At 43.6% G+C, this 17082-nt stretch overlaps 1 protein-coding gene across 1 annotated transcript; it reads right to left on the bottom strand.

The window, feature by feature from the left end:
- Positions 1-4859: 4859 nt before the first annotated feature.
- Positions 4860-7245, bottom strand: LOC117442395 (uncharacterized). Its single transcript, XM_034078398.2, has 4 exons — positions 6561-7245; positions 6067-6234; positions 5725-5820; positions 4860-5186 (listed from the first exon to the last, which is right to left on the bottom strand). The coding sequence occupies exons 1-4, from the start codon at positions 7062-7064 to the stop codon at positions 4860-4862; spliced, it is 1095 nt and encodes a 364-aa protein (XP_033934289.1). The 5' UTR covers positions 7065-7245.
- Between the last annotated feature and the right edge of the window lie 9837 nt (positions 7246-17082).

The following is a 17082-nucleotide window of genomic DNA, read 5'->3' as shown; positions in this document are numbered from 1 at the left end:
CATACCGCCCATGGTCACCGAGCAGGAACCCCACGCTGCCAGCAAAGTCGGACCACTTTCAGTCTACAATGACTGAAAAGTCTTACAAAGCTGCAGTGTTGTCCGCCAGGGCCCTGAACGTGTCCTCGCTGCTAACCGCCTACCAAGCGGAGCTCTGCGAGGACCTGTCGGGTAGCCCGGGAGCAGCCACTCTGGACGAGATGGCAGCGGTCACGGACATTTGCCTCCGTGTCCAGCGCTGCGCCGTCCAGGCCACGGGCAAGGTAATGGGGATCATGGTGGTGCAGGAAAGAGCAAGATGGCTCAACCTCACCAACCTCCCTGACCGGGAAAAGGAGGATGTGCTGGATATGCCCATCGTTCCCGAGGGAATTTTCGGCTCCGCTCTCGCCTCCATGCAAAGGAGGTGTGAGACGAAGAAGAAGGAGGACGAGGCACTCCACCTCTGCCTCCCTCGAAGGGTCCAGCCGCTGCCTTCGCAGCAGCAGTCCTTCACCCAAGCTGTCTCGAACTCTGCTCGGTTTAAAGCACCGGACAAGCAGAGGTTGCAGCCCACCCCGAGTCCCCAGCCCAGGCTGGAGACAAGGGCAAGTTGGGCGAGAAAATCTCCGGTTCCGGCTGCAGCTCAGGCTCAGCGAACCCAGAATTTCGGCCAGCAGTCGAGGAAGAAGAAGCGAGCGGCGTGACAGCCCCTCCTTCTCCCCTCCGTGACAGAGCTGGAAGTTCATTCCCCAGCTCTGAATGTGTTCCCGCCGCCTCGAGAGATGCCTAAACACCATCCTCAAATCCACACAAACACATGTCACACATTGATTGATTCCTCTGTCATAAAACATTTGCCGCTGACGCATCCAGGCTTCAGGCCGAGGGCGCAGCTCCAAAAAATGAGAAAGAAAATCAATAAAGCCAATAAACAGCCCGTCAATTGTTCCCCTTCTGAGAGCAGCTACGGCATCTCTCAAAAGGCGGATTACTGACGGGTCTGTGAAGGCACCACCGTCACGCGCATGCGCAGTGCCGGCTGGGGTCGTGAAGGCACCACCGTCACGCGCATGCGCTGTGCCGGCTGGAGCTGTAAAGGCACCACCGTCACGCGCATGCGCAGTACCGGCTGGAGCCGTAAGCCTGACATCTCAGCTGGCTCTAAGGAGCATACAGCAGGAGATACTCACGACATCTGCCTGGGCTTCTCAAAACAGTTACACATGATCTGTTTTCACAAGCCCAGAGAGAGTCAACCCACATTCTGGAGAGAGAAGTTCTCTCTCTCCTAGAAAGAAGGGTTTTATCTATAATGCCCGCCGAGCAGAGTCAGATTACGCAGATAAATGTCCTCGTAAAGCACCCACTCAACATGGGTCTCATCATAAAACTAAACCCTGCGCGCCACGGCGTGCGGAGAGTATTGGTTATTATGTAATGCGTAGTGGCACGACACCCGATTTATCTAGTACGGGACGCGCCTACAGGTGCTGTCCTTTCACGGAAGGTGGTCACCACGGACAAATGTCAGACAGGCTGATAGGGTATTTACGAAGGCCGCTCGGGGAGAGGTCTCTAGAGCAGAGACCTCGCGCACGTAAATCACCCGGAGTTTTTAGCGGTGGTCCCCACCCTAAAACGCTTCCTGCCTTCTCTCAGAGGACACCATGTCCTCGTGAGGACAGACAACACGATATCGTGTATGAACCGCCAAGGGAGGTTGCGTTGTTTCCAGCCACACACACTGGCACACAAACTGATCCCTTGGAGCGGCAGACGTCTCCTCTCTCTGAGAGCGACACAGGTACCGGGAGTGATGCACCTAGGGACAGAATTACTGTCCAGAGGTGCACCACTCTATGCAGACTGGACTCCTCATCCAAGGATCGTGAGTCCGCTGTGGGTGCGTTACGGCAGAGCCGCGTTAAATCTGTTCGCATAAAGAAAAAATGCTCAATGACAGCTGTTCTCTTTAATGCACGATTTAAACGCACTGTTAGGCGGGGACGCACTCGTACACAATTGACCTCCGGGTCCTCTGTACGCGTTCCCACCCCTGGCTCTGTTACCCCCAACTCTGGCCAGAGTGAAGTAGCAACGCCACACACTTATCCTGATGGTTCCGCCCTAGCCCGTAATGTACGGGCTGGCGGAGATATATCAGCTGTTGTGCGGGCAGCCATGGCAGCCCCCACCACGCAGGGACAGATTGTCTCAGGCGGGGGGGGGCGATCTTTCACCCACGCCCAGAGCGCGGGGCACTATGGGCCTGACCCGTGAGTGGTACAATCTGAATACAGTGGGACTCCCTCAGAAGGTGATAAACACTATTCAGAGTGCGAGAGCTTCCTCCACCAGTTCTCTTTACGACTGTAAGTGGAGGGTGTTTGAGGAGTGGTGCCTTCAAGAAGGACACATCTCTTTTCAATGTCCTGTCGGGGTGATTTTATCATTTCTACAGGACTTGATCGATAAACACAGAGCTTTCTTCACGATCAAGGTGTACCTGGCTGCTATTGCTGCATGCCATGTGGGCTTTGAGGGTAAGACGGCTAGCCAACATCCTTTGGTCTGCCGTTTTATGAAGGGAGCTCGCAGGCTCCTCCCTGTCTCCAGGTCGCTGGTGCCCTTATGGGACCTGGCAGTGGTTTTAAATGGGCTCAGAATGACCCCATTTGAATCCCTGGAAGGAGCTGACATGAAACATCTGTCACTCAAGATAGTGCTGTTACTGGCCCTGGCATCCGCCAAGCGGGTCAGTGATATTCATGCACTGTCTGTACATCCTTCATGCACTCAGTTCGCCCCAGGGCAAACGAGAGTGTTGTTGAAGCCCAACCCTGCCTTTACACCAAAGGTGGTTGGTTCGTGTACCCCAATTGACATTGAGGCATTTCCTCCGCCGCTGGTTTCCTCCGGGGAGCAGCAGCAGTATCTGTTGTGTCCAGTCCGGGCTTTACACACATATATGGACAGATCAAAGGAGCTTCGTCTTAATGACCAACTCTTCGTGTCCTGGGCTAACCCTCACAAGGGCAAGCCTGTTACTAAGCAACGGCTCTCCCACTGGATTGTGGAGGCAATTGCTTTGGCCTATACGAGTCAGAATTTGCAAGCACCTTCGGGTCTGCGGGCTCATTCGACTGGCTACATCCTGGGCTTTGTTCCAGGGTGTTTCCATCCAAGACATCTGTGCAGCGGCGAGCTGGTACTCGCCGCTCACTTTTGTCCGCTTTTACAGGCTAGACGTCTCCGCTCCAATCGTGGCCCGAGCAGTGCTGGGCACCTTGTTGAGTCGGGACTCTACACTGTAAAACCCGATTAGTTCGGAGTACTCAAAACTTTTGTGGAAACTGATTACCACCAAAGTTTTAAGTAAACTAACTTAAGACTCTTGAGTAAATGATTGATCAAAAATGATAAGTTACTTTAATTATTATTTGTGTATTATTTAAGTATACTGTACTTATAAACATTGTTTAACACATTTAACGTTTTTTATTTCTCCATAATGAATTAGTTTGATGCAAAAGTACTTAAATGCATGAATATTGAAATCAACAAATATATTTCTAGATAACTCATTGGCCAATATTTTCTTATTTATTTTTTTAAGTACAAAATATTCAAAGAACTTCAACAACTTCTGTAGACTTTAGTTTTTTTTAATTTATTGAGTCTTAAATTGTTCATCCAATCAAAACATGAATTCTAAAACATGCAATTTCTTACTGCAACATGTTTTTTAAAAAAAAAGACCATCAAACTGTAAGTTACATTTCAAAATAAAATTAAAATGTACTTTTCAAAAGGTACTTATTGTTCACAAAACAGTAAAATTAATACAAATTAGTTATATTTTCTATTTGTAAAAAGAAACATTTCAAGGAGTTTTGCAAGCGTTTGAGTATGTATTCCATATCCTTGATATCAGACGGCAGCTACCTACACTAGTTGGCTCTTTGATTTCACTTGTTAGATATATGGTCACACTAGTTTGGCACTCTGCTTTACTAGTTGAATACACAATTATACTAGTCACTCTTTTTCAGCAACGAGTGGCACTTTTGTCCGACTAGTTACCACATAAGCTTTACTAGTGACGCCACGAGCAGCACTAAAGTCCCAACTTGAGTTTTTGCAGTGCTGTTAACTTTTAGTGTCACTAGTACGGTCAGAGGGTCACTAGTTCATCAAAAAATCTTACAAGTTGGGACTTTGATGCTGCTCCTGGCGTCACTAGTAAGGCTTATGTAGTAACTAGTCAGACAAAAGTGCCACTAGTGGCTGAAAAAGAGTGACTAGTATAATGTGTTATTCAACTAGTAAAGCAGAATGTCAAACTAGTGTGACCATATATCTAACAAGTGCAATCAAAGAGCCAGTTAGTGTAGGTAATTGCTGTCTGATATCAAGGATATGAAATAAATTCTCAAATGGCGTGCCATTGGAGTTAAAGTGCAAAGATGAATAACTGTAGGCACAGGGTTTCAGTGGTTTACCACCATCAAGGACCATCAGCACTTTCAGTGCAAACATGAACATCTGAGGTAGATTTAGACATATTCTACCAAATGTAAACATCATTCAACTGCTTTAAGCAACAAATTAACTGTGCAACACAAACATTGGCATGTGCAAAGTTTCAACCTTTAACACAGCCTACTCTCTCAGTAACAGGTAATTGTTTTAGATTGAGTAGGCAGCCCAAGGCCCATCAGCACTTTCTGTGCAAGCATGAACAACTGAGGTAGATTTAGGGGAAAGACATATTCTACCAAATATAAACATTAAACTGCTTTAAGCAACAAACTATCAAATAATTAATTGTGCAACACAAACATTGGCATGTGCAAAGTTTCAACCTGTAACACGGCCTACTCTCTCAGTAACAGGTCATTTTTTAGATTGAGTAGGCAGGGTTTCAGTGGTTTACCATCATCAAGGCCCATGAGCACTTTCTGTATGAAAGTGAAAGTGTTGATGAGTTTCTTGGGGTAGTCCAAATGTAACACGTACATCAAGCCGAACAACAATGCAAAGGAATCCGCCATCCTGGGGATATTGCTGATGACGAAATCACCTTCCACCAGAATAGCAGTACTTGCCGGACTGAGATCAACTTCACTTGGAGTGCCCTCAGTGACCATGCTGACAATAGCAACCGGTGTGTTGGTGATGTCTGGCCGGTCCACCTCCTCTGCCTGGAAATGCATAGAGTCCAACTGTAAGGTTGACTTGAAGTAACTAAACAATCTCATTCACATATTCCTCAACAGGTAAGTATATAGGAAGGTATTTCAAAAATGTGTTTCGGTGGCCCTGAAGTGCAAGACACCACAGCATTTCAGAAAACACCACAGCATTTCAGAAAACACCACAGCATTTTACAAAACACCACAGCATTTTACAAATTGTTTTGTGAAATGCTGTGGTGTTTTCTGAAATGCTGTGGTGTTTTCTGAAATGCTGTAGTGTTTTGTGAAATGCTGTAGTATTTTCTGAAATGCTGTGGTGTTTTCTGAAATGTTGTGGTGTTTTGTGAAATGCTGTGGTGTTTTGTGAAATGCTGTCGTGTCTTGCACTTCAGGGCCACCGTATTTCTTTTATATATCTGAAAATATTTTTGATTGCTCCCGTCTGTTTGTTTTTTTTAACTGGAAGGGTGAAATAGCTAAACAGTTTCTTACAAGCACACATTCTGACCTCACTAGCAGTACTTTGAGTGCACTAAATACTTACGCTCCAAGACTTGAAGAACTCTGGGTCCTCCTCACGCAGGTATAATGGGAGGGCTCGAAGGGCTGCATTGCGTTTCATGTGGACATCCTGTACTTCCTGGAAAGACAAGTAAAAACTAGCATAATTAAAAAGCAATGGCTTTTTTTTTAATTAATATATACATGTTTATTTTTGATTGTTGTCTAATTCAAAAAAAAAATCGTTATATTTGTGACACTCTTCTGAAAAATACAATCCAGTATATTTTACATTATCTGTTTATGATGTGAATTTGAATAAATGTGGTTTTTGTGTAAAAGTAAATAAACATTGATATTTGGACCAAACTTCTAGTAAACTCACCTGGAGATCACAAATCCTTAGGATTTCACGCAGGGCCTCAGATACCTTGCCAGTGCGTGCCGCCTTCTGCCTGTACAAGGCAATCAGTCGCAGGGTGTGTCTGTCTAGTTCAGAAAAGAACTGGTTCCGTAGGTTGACGTTTGTGATTCGTTGAAACTCAGCAGAAACCTACAGGAACACACAAATGTATAAAGATCATTAATGGATATGCAATTGTAAAATTATTAGTGATGCAACCGGTTTTGTTGTTTCCGTAAATATATATTACAACATGATCATATCAAAGTATTCATTTAATTTGTATTATTATTTATATTATAAAAATAAATATCGTTTTATAATATATTAACATTGAACAACAACACTGTTCCATTGTGTGCAAAGTAGGCAGTTTCTGCAAGCACAATTGGGAAACGGTGTGCAGACTATGAGAAAGATGTGACAAGGGGCAGAAAAGAGAAAGATTAAAAGGTCTGAGAGCATCTGTGTTTTACCTGTGATTCCATCCGGAGGGCCGGCCATTTCTCTAAAAAGTCCCTGACCAAGGGATTTTCTTGAACGATCTCCTGGCGACGAAGGGCAAAAGTCATCTGCATGAGCTTTTCTATTAAGATGAGGTTCTTCTCACTTTTCTCAACTTCCTGCAAAATCTGGATTCTCATTTCTTCAAGACTGGTCTGGTTTTCTCCTCTGGGAAAGTTTGGAAGGTAATTCACTTCAGCTCGTCTGGCTCTTTTTATTTTCGAGTGGGGGTGATCTTTGTCAGGGTTGTTGATGCTCCTTTTGCCTGAGTTGACAGCCACCTCCACACATCCAGATCTGGCCAACTTGGTACGATAATTCCCCATCTTAAACTTCAGGAAAATCTTCCATCCGTACCATCCACTAACACTTCCAAGCTCTTTAAGACATGGATGAGCCGTTACAAGAGCCTCCGCTGCCATACCCACGTCCCTGTCACTTGGGTAAGGTTTGAAGTTGTGCATCACTGCAGCCATACTCTCCAAGATGTTGTGCTTTTGGCCTCTGTTTAACTTCAATGTCTTTCCATATGTCTCAAAGGCACTGTTTCCCTCTCCAAGCACATGTTCTACTTCATAGGAAAAAGTGGGTACAGGGAAAATGTCAGGCCAGGTCTTCTGACGCTCTCTTACTGACACATGAGGAAGGATGTCTGTATCGGAACTTGCACACTCCGATGTGACTACTTTCAAAGTGCCCTTCTCTGGTAATTCTTGGATATCAAGGAGACAAGTTGTCCACCAAAGTCAGGATCCTCATACTGCAGGGTAAACTCGAAGTCCAGTTTTGGCTTGACTTTCTCACGCAGTATGTTGATTAGCTCTTCAACTGACTCTGGCCGCTCAGTCAGAGTTACCTTTATGGCAACATCTGTAGCAATATAAACTCGCAGCAGGAATTTCTGGGATGCTGCCATCATCTGAGAGACACAATGAGGTATTGAAATAGAAAAAGAGGGACATTTATTTACATAGATGTAATGTATACAAAAAATATCAACGTAGGTACTCATCATCTTTTACCAAAAGTATAGTCTCTATATGACATTATAGATTTCTGTTTATGTGGGCAAAAACTGTATACCTGCCATGTTAAAATGGGGTTTCAATACAGTTGCACTGTTTTCCTTAAAGTGTACTTTCAGTGAAGCAGGATGAATCGTTTTGGTGTCAACAGCAGTTTTCCTTCTATATTGTATGCAGAAAGTGGTGAGCTATCATTGAGCTCTGATATGCTGTGGACAGTCATATTCCCTGGGTAAAGTTGAAATGATCTCAAATGTTCAATGTAGCATGATTTGTGTTTTCGGCAGAGAAATGTGACATTGTGGTTAACAAGGAGGATCTGTTCGATTTTGCTAAACTGAGGCAGACCCCCCTCCTGCCCTACAGATACAAACATCCCAACATCATAATTAGTGCCATCAAAAATGATCCTGGATGTGTTGTAAATCATGTGGCTGTCTGTTTGTTGTCCAATGTGCTCTTTTGCAACCTCAGGAAGCTCTGAAACCAAGACAGAAGAGACATTTGATGTCTGCTGATGTGGTTTAAAGAATGATGGTGCACTGAGATAGTATGCCACCATGTGCTGATGCCTAGTTGCTAGTGTTTTTAACACATTCTTGAAGTTTTGTGTGTCATGTACAACACGCTTGAAAAAGCGATGTTTGCCCTCAAATCTCATAGTCCACAAATGGACAAGAGGCCCAAAACAACGTATAAGATCTGGGTAGTGTTCGACATAATGATGCTTAGGGCGTAGTCTCAATGCAGGGAAAACATCCTGAAGAATTTGTCTGTGATCCTGTATCTTAGTTTGCAAATACTGGATAGTTTCATCATCAAACGTTGGTGACAGCACCAGCTCCACAATGTCTTTCAAATCCATCAATACAGTCCAAGCACCATCTTTCTCAGGAACCTTGTTACCGATCATCAATGGGAGTAGTCTCAACAATGCGCTATTTTCGTGGCCATTGCCACCAATGGTCCCTTTTCCAGCAAAGGTTTTTGAGAGAGGCTTTGGTTTGTCACTCTTGTCTGTGTATTGGTAGGGGAATGACACAATCTTCCTGTTCAAATACTCAAGGGTAAAATATTTGAGTCTAATCATCTCCTTAATACACAAGGCCAACTCCACAGGCACAATGCCCTCAAAAAGATCATGCAGGACATCCGGTGGGAAGCCAGTAGTTGTATGAAAATACTGCAAACTCTCGCGCAAGATACAGTCCCCTTTTACACCCAACTGACTTTTACCATCCCCGGCTTGCATAACATCCTGCACGTTTCGGTCATGACTGGCTTTTGTCCTTAGACTAAATTCACCATCTACAACATCATGAGACTGCATTTTTTTCTCTTGTAGCGTTGCAGAATCGACAAATATATCCTTCCCTGAAAGACTGCACAAAGCCTGCTAATGCATGAGCTGCAAGATTATCAGACGAGACGCATAAAACAGTACCCCGAACTGACTGACCAAGGCCTTCAATGTATACACCATCTTGTTCAAGAGTGTGAATGTCTTGTAACAATGGACCAAGTGCTCTTTTATAGCCACACCTCTGAATATCAGATACCTTACATAATGCTGCTAGTTGAATGACATGCAGCGCTGATTGGTATTTACCTGGCAAATCAGCCATCACCCAGTAGACAGAGCACAGTTTGTGTATTTTCCTTGAAGTGCCAAGTGGATTTGCAATTTCAAGGTCATCAATATACAAAAGCAATGGCAGGGATAGCTCTGAAGACGACAACAAGTCATTCTCTTGGCAATATGAGCCATCTCGATGGCTCATGTAAAGCCCCTTTTGTGAGATCTTGGTTTCCTTGATTCTGTCAAGGATGTCTGTGTGTTTGAACATTTTCTGGATCATTTGTAGTATAGGGACATAAACTACTGTTCAGCCGGGCTCCAACACATACTGCACTGGTTTTACCACAGGGCAATTTTTCTCAATGAATGTTTTTCTTCGCTTGGTGGAAGACAACTCCTCACCTTTAGCTGTGGCACTGACAACAATATTTGAGTCCATAACAGCACTCACCAAATCATTCATGATAGCTTCAGTAGGAGAAATCTGATGCCTCTTAAAAACCTCTTTTAAAGTGTCTTTTATAACAGGTTGAGACAAGGAAAATATCTGAGTCAGATGATCAATTATCTCTTTGGATGCCATATCGGAAACATGAAGAATAGTTTGCATCTTCAGGAAGAGCGAGGACAAATGATGGTGTAACTGGGCTCTCAACTGGCTGGCGTCAGCCTCAGGAGAATCAAACGTGTCTGCATGCTGACACTGAGCAGGATTCTCGTCCTCAGGGTCAACTCAGTAGCTGTCAAGACTGGGGCACTATCATTTTGTGTCGACACAATGTCTTCACAAATGTCCAAACTACCTGCATGGTTCCTGCTTTTGTGAGCATTAAATGATGAATAGACATTTGTGCTGTAGCTACAGTTCTTAAATGGGCATGTTACAGTTTCAAGGTTCTTTAAGTGTCCCCTTAAATGAATGAACACTGTTGCTTCAGAGAACGAATGTTTAAAGTTACACAAGGGGCAGCTAAAAATTGCACATCCTCCTTGTGCTCCCTCACTTGCACCAGTACTACACACATTTTTGTGAAGCCGTGATAAATGAATTTTCAATGCATTAAATGATTGAAATGTACAAATGCAAGAGTCATAGACACATGGCAAAGGGCTAACTCTTGAGTACTGGCTATGCTTCAACCGATAGTGCCTAAATAACTGAGCCTGGGTGTCTGACGAGACAGCACATAAGTTGCACTTCCACGCCATTGAACCATTTGAACTTCAACAAAGCATGATGATCGGATCTGTAGATAGGCCAGTTCTGTTCAAGTTACCTTGAATCTTGAGTCTCACTGCTATGAACCAGCTTCACCCTACGACAAAAAGAAATGTGCAGAGTTTTAATACAAGTTTGCAGTTTTCATTAGCTTACTGTCACTAGCAAACATGCCTGTGTGTAGGCCTCAACGTAATTGTGGAAAACAGCCCTAGCTAGCTACTAGCTTAATTCAGGAATAACATCACATTTACCAGATAATATCGGATAACATTAAGCACCAGTAACACACTTATAAACAGTAGGGCTGCCGTTGACTGATAGGAGTTACTAGCTAAAGTTAACATGCTGCTGCTCTGACGTTAACGTCCTTACACTCCATTTAACCATTTCAACAATGCAACTTCAACAAAGCATGATGATCGGATTACTGTAGAAAGGCCAGTTCTGTTCAATGTTCTGAATACCTAATTAAATAAATAAACCTACTGGAAAAAAGTTCTAAATTAATTAATTGAAAAAACAGAACACAGTATGGGTTAGCAATAACTTACCTTGAATATTGATGCAACAGCTTCACCCTACGGCAAAAATAAATGTGCAGAGTTTTAATACAAGCTTGCCGTTTGCATTAGCTTACATCTAGCTAGCATCAACGTAATTGTGGAAAACAGCTCTTGCTAGCTACTAGCTTAATTCAGGAGTATTCAGGAATGACATCACATTTACCAGATAATAGCGTTAATAAGCACCAGTAAGTAACACACTTTTAAACAGTAGGGCTGCCGTTGACTAATAGGAGTTTCTAGCTAAAGTTAGCATACTGCTGCTCTAACGTTGAGGTCCTTACAGTACTTAACCGGCAGTCCGAAATTCAAAAAATAGCGCGAAGCTGCCGGTAACTGCGGCGCTCTGCACGTAACTCTGAATTAAACAACAGTTTAAACAGTCTAACGATCACATATAATCTTCGGGTGGTATATCCTTACAATATTATAACAAGAAAGCAGTTTTAACGACTTATTTTGGTACTTACAAGTTAAACCATGTGTGGAATCCCTTCGCTTGCAAGAGCCGCCATGTTGGATGGATTTTTCTCGATTCGTCGCAACGTCATGACGTAATGACGTCAGACGCTGCGTGACTGTTCACTCACAAGTTTTCATTCAAATTTGAATATTCACTCATAAATTATTATTCACATAAAATTAAACAGCACTTTTCGTTAAGAGAACGTATAAATGTAATGTTCGGTTGACTTGATATTTGGTTTTGATTGCAGTACCCATAATACTTATGAGTTAGTAGTACTGTTGGGGTTTACAGTGTACCTGTTAAATTCTGGTTGATCGGTGATTTTCGAGATAAGCTCGTCTGGCAATACGGGAGCTACAATATCCCATAGTGAGACATCGAACGGAGTGTTATGAATGAGAACTATAGGTTACTTACGTAACCCGAGTTTCAGAGTAACATGAAGTGAGATGTCTCACCAGACGGCCCTCCTTGCTATGGTGAAGCGAGAAGAGGTGCTTATTTTGAATGACGCATGCGTTGTGGCGCAAGCTACTTATAGGGGGTGATTTCCCCTGACGCTGACGTCAAGATCACCAGCCAATCAGGATTGGCGTAATGAGATTGATGCTTCTGTTTCAAGGTGTACCTGGCTGCTATTGCTGCATGCCATGTGGGCTTTGAGGGTAAGACGGCTATCCAACATCCTTTGGTCTGCCGTTTTATGAAGGGAGCTCGCAGGCTCCTCCCTGTCTCCAGGTCACTGGTGCCCTTATGGGACTTGGCAGTGGTTTTAAATGGGCTCAGAATGACCCCATTTGTACCCCTGGAAGGAGCTGACATGAAACATCTGTCACTCAAGACAGTGCTGTTACTGGCCCTGGCATCCGCCAAGCGGGTCAGTGATATTCATGCACTGTCTGTATATCCTTCATGCACTCCCCAGGGCAAACGAGAGTGTTGTTGAAGCCCAACCCTGCCTTTACACCAAAGGTGGTTGGTTCGTGTACCCCAATTGACATTGAGGCATTTCCTCCGCCGCTGGTTTCCTCCGGGGAGCAGCAGCAGGATCTGTTGTGTCCAGTCCGGGCTTTACACACATATATGGACAGATCAAAGGAGCTTCGTCTTAATGACCAACTCTTCCTGTCCTGGGCTAACCCTCACAAGGGCAAGCCTGTTACTAAGCAACAGCTCTCCCACTGGATTGTGGAGGCAATTGCTTTGGCCTATACGAGTCAGAATTTGCAAGCACCTTTGGGTCTGCGGGCTCACTCGACTCGGGGCCTGGCTACATCCTGGGCTTTGTTCAAGGGTGTTTCCATCCAAGACATCTGTGCAGCGGCGAGCTGGTCCTCGCCGCTCACTTTTGTCCGCTTTTACAGGCTAGACGTCTCCGCTCCAAGCGTGGCCCGAGCAGTGCTGGGCACCTTGTTGAGTCGGGACTCTACCTGTTAAATTCTGGTTGATCGGTGATTTTCGAGATAAGCTCGTCTGGCAATACGGGAGCTACAATTTCCCATAGTGAGACATCGAACGGAGTGTTATGAATGAGAACTATAGGTTACTTACGTAACCCCAGTTCTAAGAGTAACATGAAGTGAGATGTCTCACCAGACGGCCCTCCTTGCTATGGTGAAGCGAGAAGAGAGAAGAGTGAGAAGAGTGAGAAGAAGAGAAGCGTCAAGATCACCAGCCAATCAGGATTGGCGTAATGAGATTGATGCTTCTGTTTGCTCCGCGATGAGACGCATCCCATAGTGATACACCTCATTTCATGTTACTCTGAGGTCTGGGGTTACGTAAGTAACCTATAGATCTCTACAGAGCTCGTTAGCTCAACTATAAACACCCCATAATACCCTTAGATGCGTTGATGGCTGCATCGTTATCAAACCTGTGAAGTTCTGGGCTGTTTGGAGTATTTTCACTGAAACTATGAGAAAACCGTGTTTCAAGGCGAGCATTGTGTTGCCATGGCAACGACATTTGAAGAAATCTCAAAACTGTCCCGAAGATGTCTTCACAGCTGGACTGTTGAAGTCTGCTGCATGTCAGTTGGAGTGATGACATCATCGTGTTCCATTACAGGGTGTCATCAAATGCCGTTGCCATGGCGACAGATCATTCACCATGAAACACGATGTGGCTGTAAGTCCAATCGACACAGTCCAATCGTCCCCCAATCTTCACTTGTATATCACTGGTCCATGCCTCAACAGCTCTACGCCAAATCTGAGATCTCACCATATGCCGTTTCCATGGAAACGCATCCCTCGCCATAAAACATGATGTCGCTATAACTCCTATGCAAATGTTCAAAAAGTGCTCATACTTCACAAGTGTGCTAACAGTCCAGCCGTGAAGACATCTACGGGACGGTTTTGAGATTTCTTCAAATGCCGTTGCCATGGCAACACAATGCTCGCCTTGAAACACGGTTTTCTCATAACTTCAGTGAAATTACTCCAAACAGCCCAAGACTTCACAGGTTTGGTAACGATGCAACCATCAACGCATCTAAGCGTATTATGGGGTGTCATCAAATGCCGTTGTCATGGCGACAGATCATTCGCCATCAACTTAGTTCAGAAGTTTGCGGTTCAAATATTCTGCTGCTTTTCCAAGCCTTTTTACTTTCTTTTCTTCTCTCATCACACATTCAAGCCCCCTGTGTTCATGTATCTGTTACGGTTATCTGAGAGTACCCAAACGCAGGACACGGCAGAGTGTTACAAAGGTTTTATTTTGAGAAAAAGGAGTGTGGAGAGTAATCCGGTTGCTGGCGGCTGTTGAGGTGGAGGAGCGTGGAGAGTAATCCGGTTGCTAGCGGCTGTTGAGGTGGAGGAGCGTGGAGAGTAATCCGGCTGGAGAGTAATCCTGGAGCACAAGAAGAACAGGTAATAAGAACATTCAAGTGTAGCGGAAATAGCTAACTTATTCTAAGAAGGCTGAGAAGGCTGAGAGTTTTACCACTGGGGTTTAAACAGGTCTCCCTTGGAAAAGAGATCAATGATCTCAATGGGATTTTATTTGTATAAATAAAGGTTTGAAATGAAAAGAAATGAAATGAAACAACGATCTGGCGCTGACAGGTTGTGGAGCCTCCGCTGATATGCCATTAGTAATGGCTGATGGAAATCAGGTGTGTAGCAGAGGAGGGTGCCCAACTGATTGCAGCAGGTGGAGGTTGAGCCGGGAGCCAGGAGTGACAGCCACCACGCCCACACAGACAGGGGAAGGGAAAACACACACAAGGGAGGTGGCTGGAGAATACAACCACCACAGTATCATTTCAATCTAAATTCTTCACTTTCTTCTTACACATTTCATTTTAATCTAAATTCTTCACTTTCTTCTTACACATTTCATTTTAATCTACATTCTTCACTTTCTTCTTACACATTACATTTCAGCATAGCAGTTTAGCATCAGCTTTTCAGCATAAAGCATTCCCACTAGCAATTTCTTCAGGAATTGCATTCTCTAGTTGTGGCTTGATATTGAGTAAGAACATGTTTTTATGATCCACACAGCTTCCGGTCTTCCACGACCCGACCGGAGAAAAAGACGTGCTGCAGGCACGAAACACATTACCAGTAGAAATACATTGCTTTTAAAATCTTTCTGTGCAACACGAAAAAAAGGGGAAAATCGTGTTGGTGAACACGAATCAATAGATTAAATGTCGTGTTGGTGAACACGAAATGCCATGAGACTGGGTTGCTGGGTAAGCTGTCTGTGGCTCATTCCTGCTGTAACACTGCAAATGTCCCCTCTGTGCGACTAATAAAGGTATTCTGATTCTGATTCTGATAAGTGTCTGCTTCGAAAAATGTGAGATTGTTTAAACAGATTATCTCAGACTGTCTCTAGCATGAAGTTAGTTGAGCGGATCTCTTTTGTCACGTGATGAAAGAATACATCTATTCAAATAACATTGACAAGGAAGTGATGAAGGGTTATAAAGAGTTTGTTTTGTTGTATACAATGATGTTGTTGTAATTCCCGAGAAATAAAAAAAGAAGAATGTCTGGTCTCAGAAAGCCCTCACTCACTGACAAGTGTTCACTTCCATCTTCACATCTTCAAGGTGTGTTGTGCCTTCTTTGTGTCAGTTTCTAACATTGATTGAACTGCTGCAAATTTAACAATATTGCTGCACAATCGGACTTGGAACTCCAATGAGGTAAGAATATTCACCTTCATGTTTTATACATTTCAACCTTTAAAGAAATTAACCATGACCAATATCTGTTAACACTTTATTTTAAAATAGGCTGTCGCTAAACCACATAGTATGCAATTTGGTATAATGATGAGTTAATAATAAATGCCTAGGTAAAACCTTTTAATTGGTGGTTTTTCAGTACAAGTTTTTTTGAATTAGAATTAAACTGTTTTGAATGAATTACTTCCATTTGGGCTCGGAAATGCATCAAATGATTTCTAACTTTAATTCACAATCTACACTTTTCCTTTAATATGTGTACTGCTTTTAAGTTGCATATTTGTATGGACTCTTACTATTCAGGTATTTGCTGAATAGTAAGACACCTTTCATTTTCATTATTTTTAATAACAAAACAAATCCTGACAAACAAAGCATTAATACGTGTAATGCAGGGTTAAATAATAATTGAACAATATAATTAACATAATGGATTGCAATGCTTGGCTTATCAGGGTTGGCCCGTGCTATAAACCCGTTTGTTGAGTAGGAATTTCAATTAATTTAACCGTTGTTGCTTTTATTTAACAAATATAAATCACTATTTATGATGGAAAATAATCAAATGGTTCCTAATTGGACAACATAATAAAGTATGTATTCTGATATTCGAATAAATCAGGTTTATCACAGACACTAATGAATCCTGGGCTGAAAGGTTGATACAATTGTTTTTCTGTTAAATATGAATGTTCAATATAAGATTTTAATAAAATGTTTAAATCCCTTTGGTGTAAGAATCAGAGTCCAGATCACAATCAAATTTGGATAAGATCATTTAACTAGGCCATTATATGTTTGATAAAATACATATTTTTTTAAGAATTATTCAGTAGTCTTGTTGGCAGAGCATACACTGTCACTGAGGAACTGCACACTGCTAAAGCAGCCTCCCTCTCCTCTGTCATCATCCTGTTGGACCCGTCTGCTGCATTCGACACGGTGAACCATCAGATCCTCCTTCGCACTCTCCAAGAACTTGGAGTATCAGGCTCTGCACTTTCCCTTCTCACCTCATACCTCAAAGACCGCACCTACAGGGTTACTTGGAGAGGGTCCGAGTCCGACCCTTGTCAATTAACTACAGGGGTCCCTCAGGGCTCTGTTCTTGGTCCTCTCCTCTTCTCCCTGTACACAAACTCGCTCGGATCTGTCATTAGCCCGCATGGTTTTTCATACCACTGCTACGCTGACGACACCCAATTAATTCTGTCCTTTCCCCGCTCAGAGACCCAGGTCGTCGCACGCATCTCTGCTTGTTTAGCTGACATCTCTCAGTGGATGTCCGCTCATCATCTCAAGCTCAACCTTGACAAAACTGAAGTGCTTTTCCTTCCGGGAAAAGATTGTCCCTCTCTTGACCTAACTATCAACATCGGCCCCTCTGTTGTTTCCCCGACTCAGACTGCAAGGAATCTGGGTGTGA

The sequence above is a fragment of the Pseudochaenichthys georgianus genome, unplaced genomic scaffold (assembly GCF_902827115.2).
Source record: "Pseudochaenichthys georgianus unplaced genomic scaffold, fPseGeo1.2 scaffold_424_arrow_ctg1, whole genome shotgun sequence".
Classification (NCBI taxonomy): domain Eukaryota; kingdom Metazoa; phylum Chordata; class Actinopteri; order Perciformes; family Channichthyidae; genus Pseudochaenichthys; species Pseudochaenichthys georgianus.
Note: the sequence above shows the minus strand (reverse complement) of the source record. Positions and strands in the feature narration are given on the sequence as shown.

What these genes read in the sequence shown, in the direction of transcription:
- LOC117442395 (XM_034078398.2), bottom strand. Translation starts at nt 7,064, where the DNA reads ATGGCTGCAGTGATGCACAACTTCAAACCTTACCCAAGTGACAGGGAC. An exon ending in CCCTCCGGATGGAATCACAG is followed by an intron (nt 6,235 to 6,560) that starts GTAAAACACAGA and finishes GTGTTCCTGTAG; the next exon opens with GTTTCTGCTGAGTTTCAACG. An exon ending in AGTTCTTCAAGTCTTGGAGC is followed by an intron (nt 5,187 to 5,724) that starts GTAAGTATTTAG and finishes ATGCATTTCCAG; the next exon opens with GCAGAGGAGGTGGACCGGCC.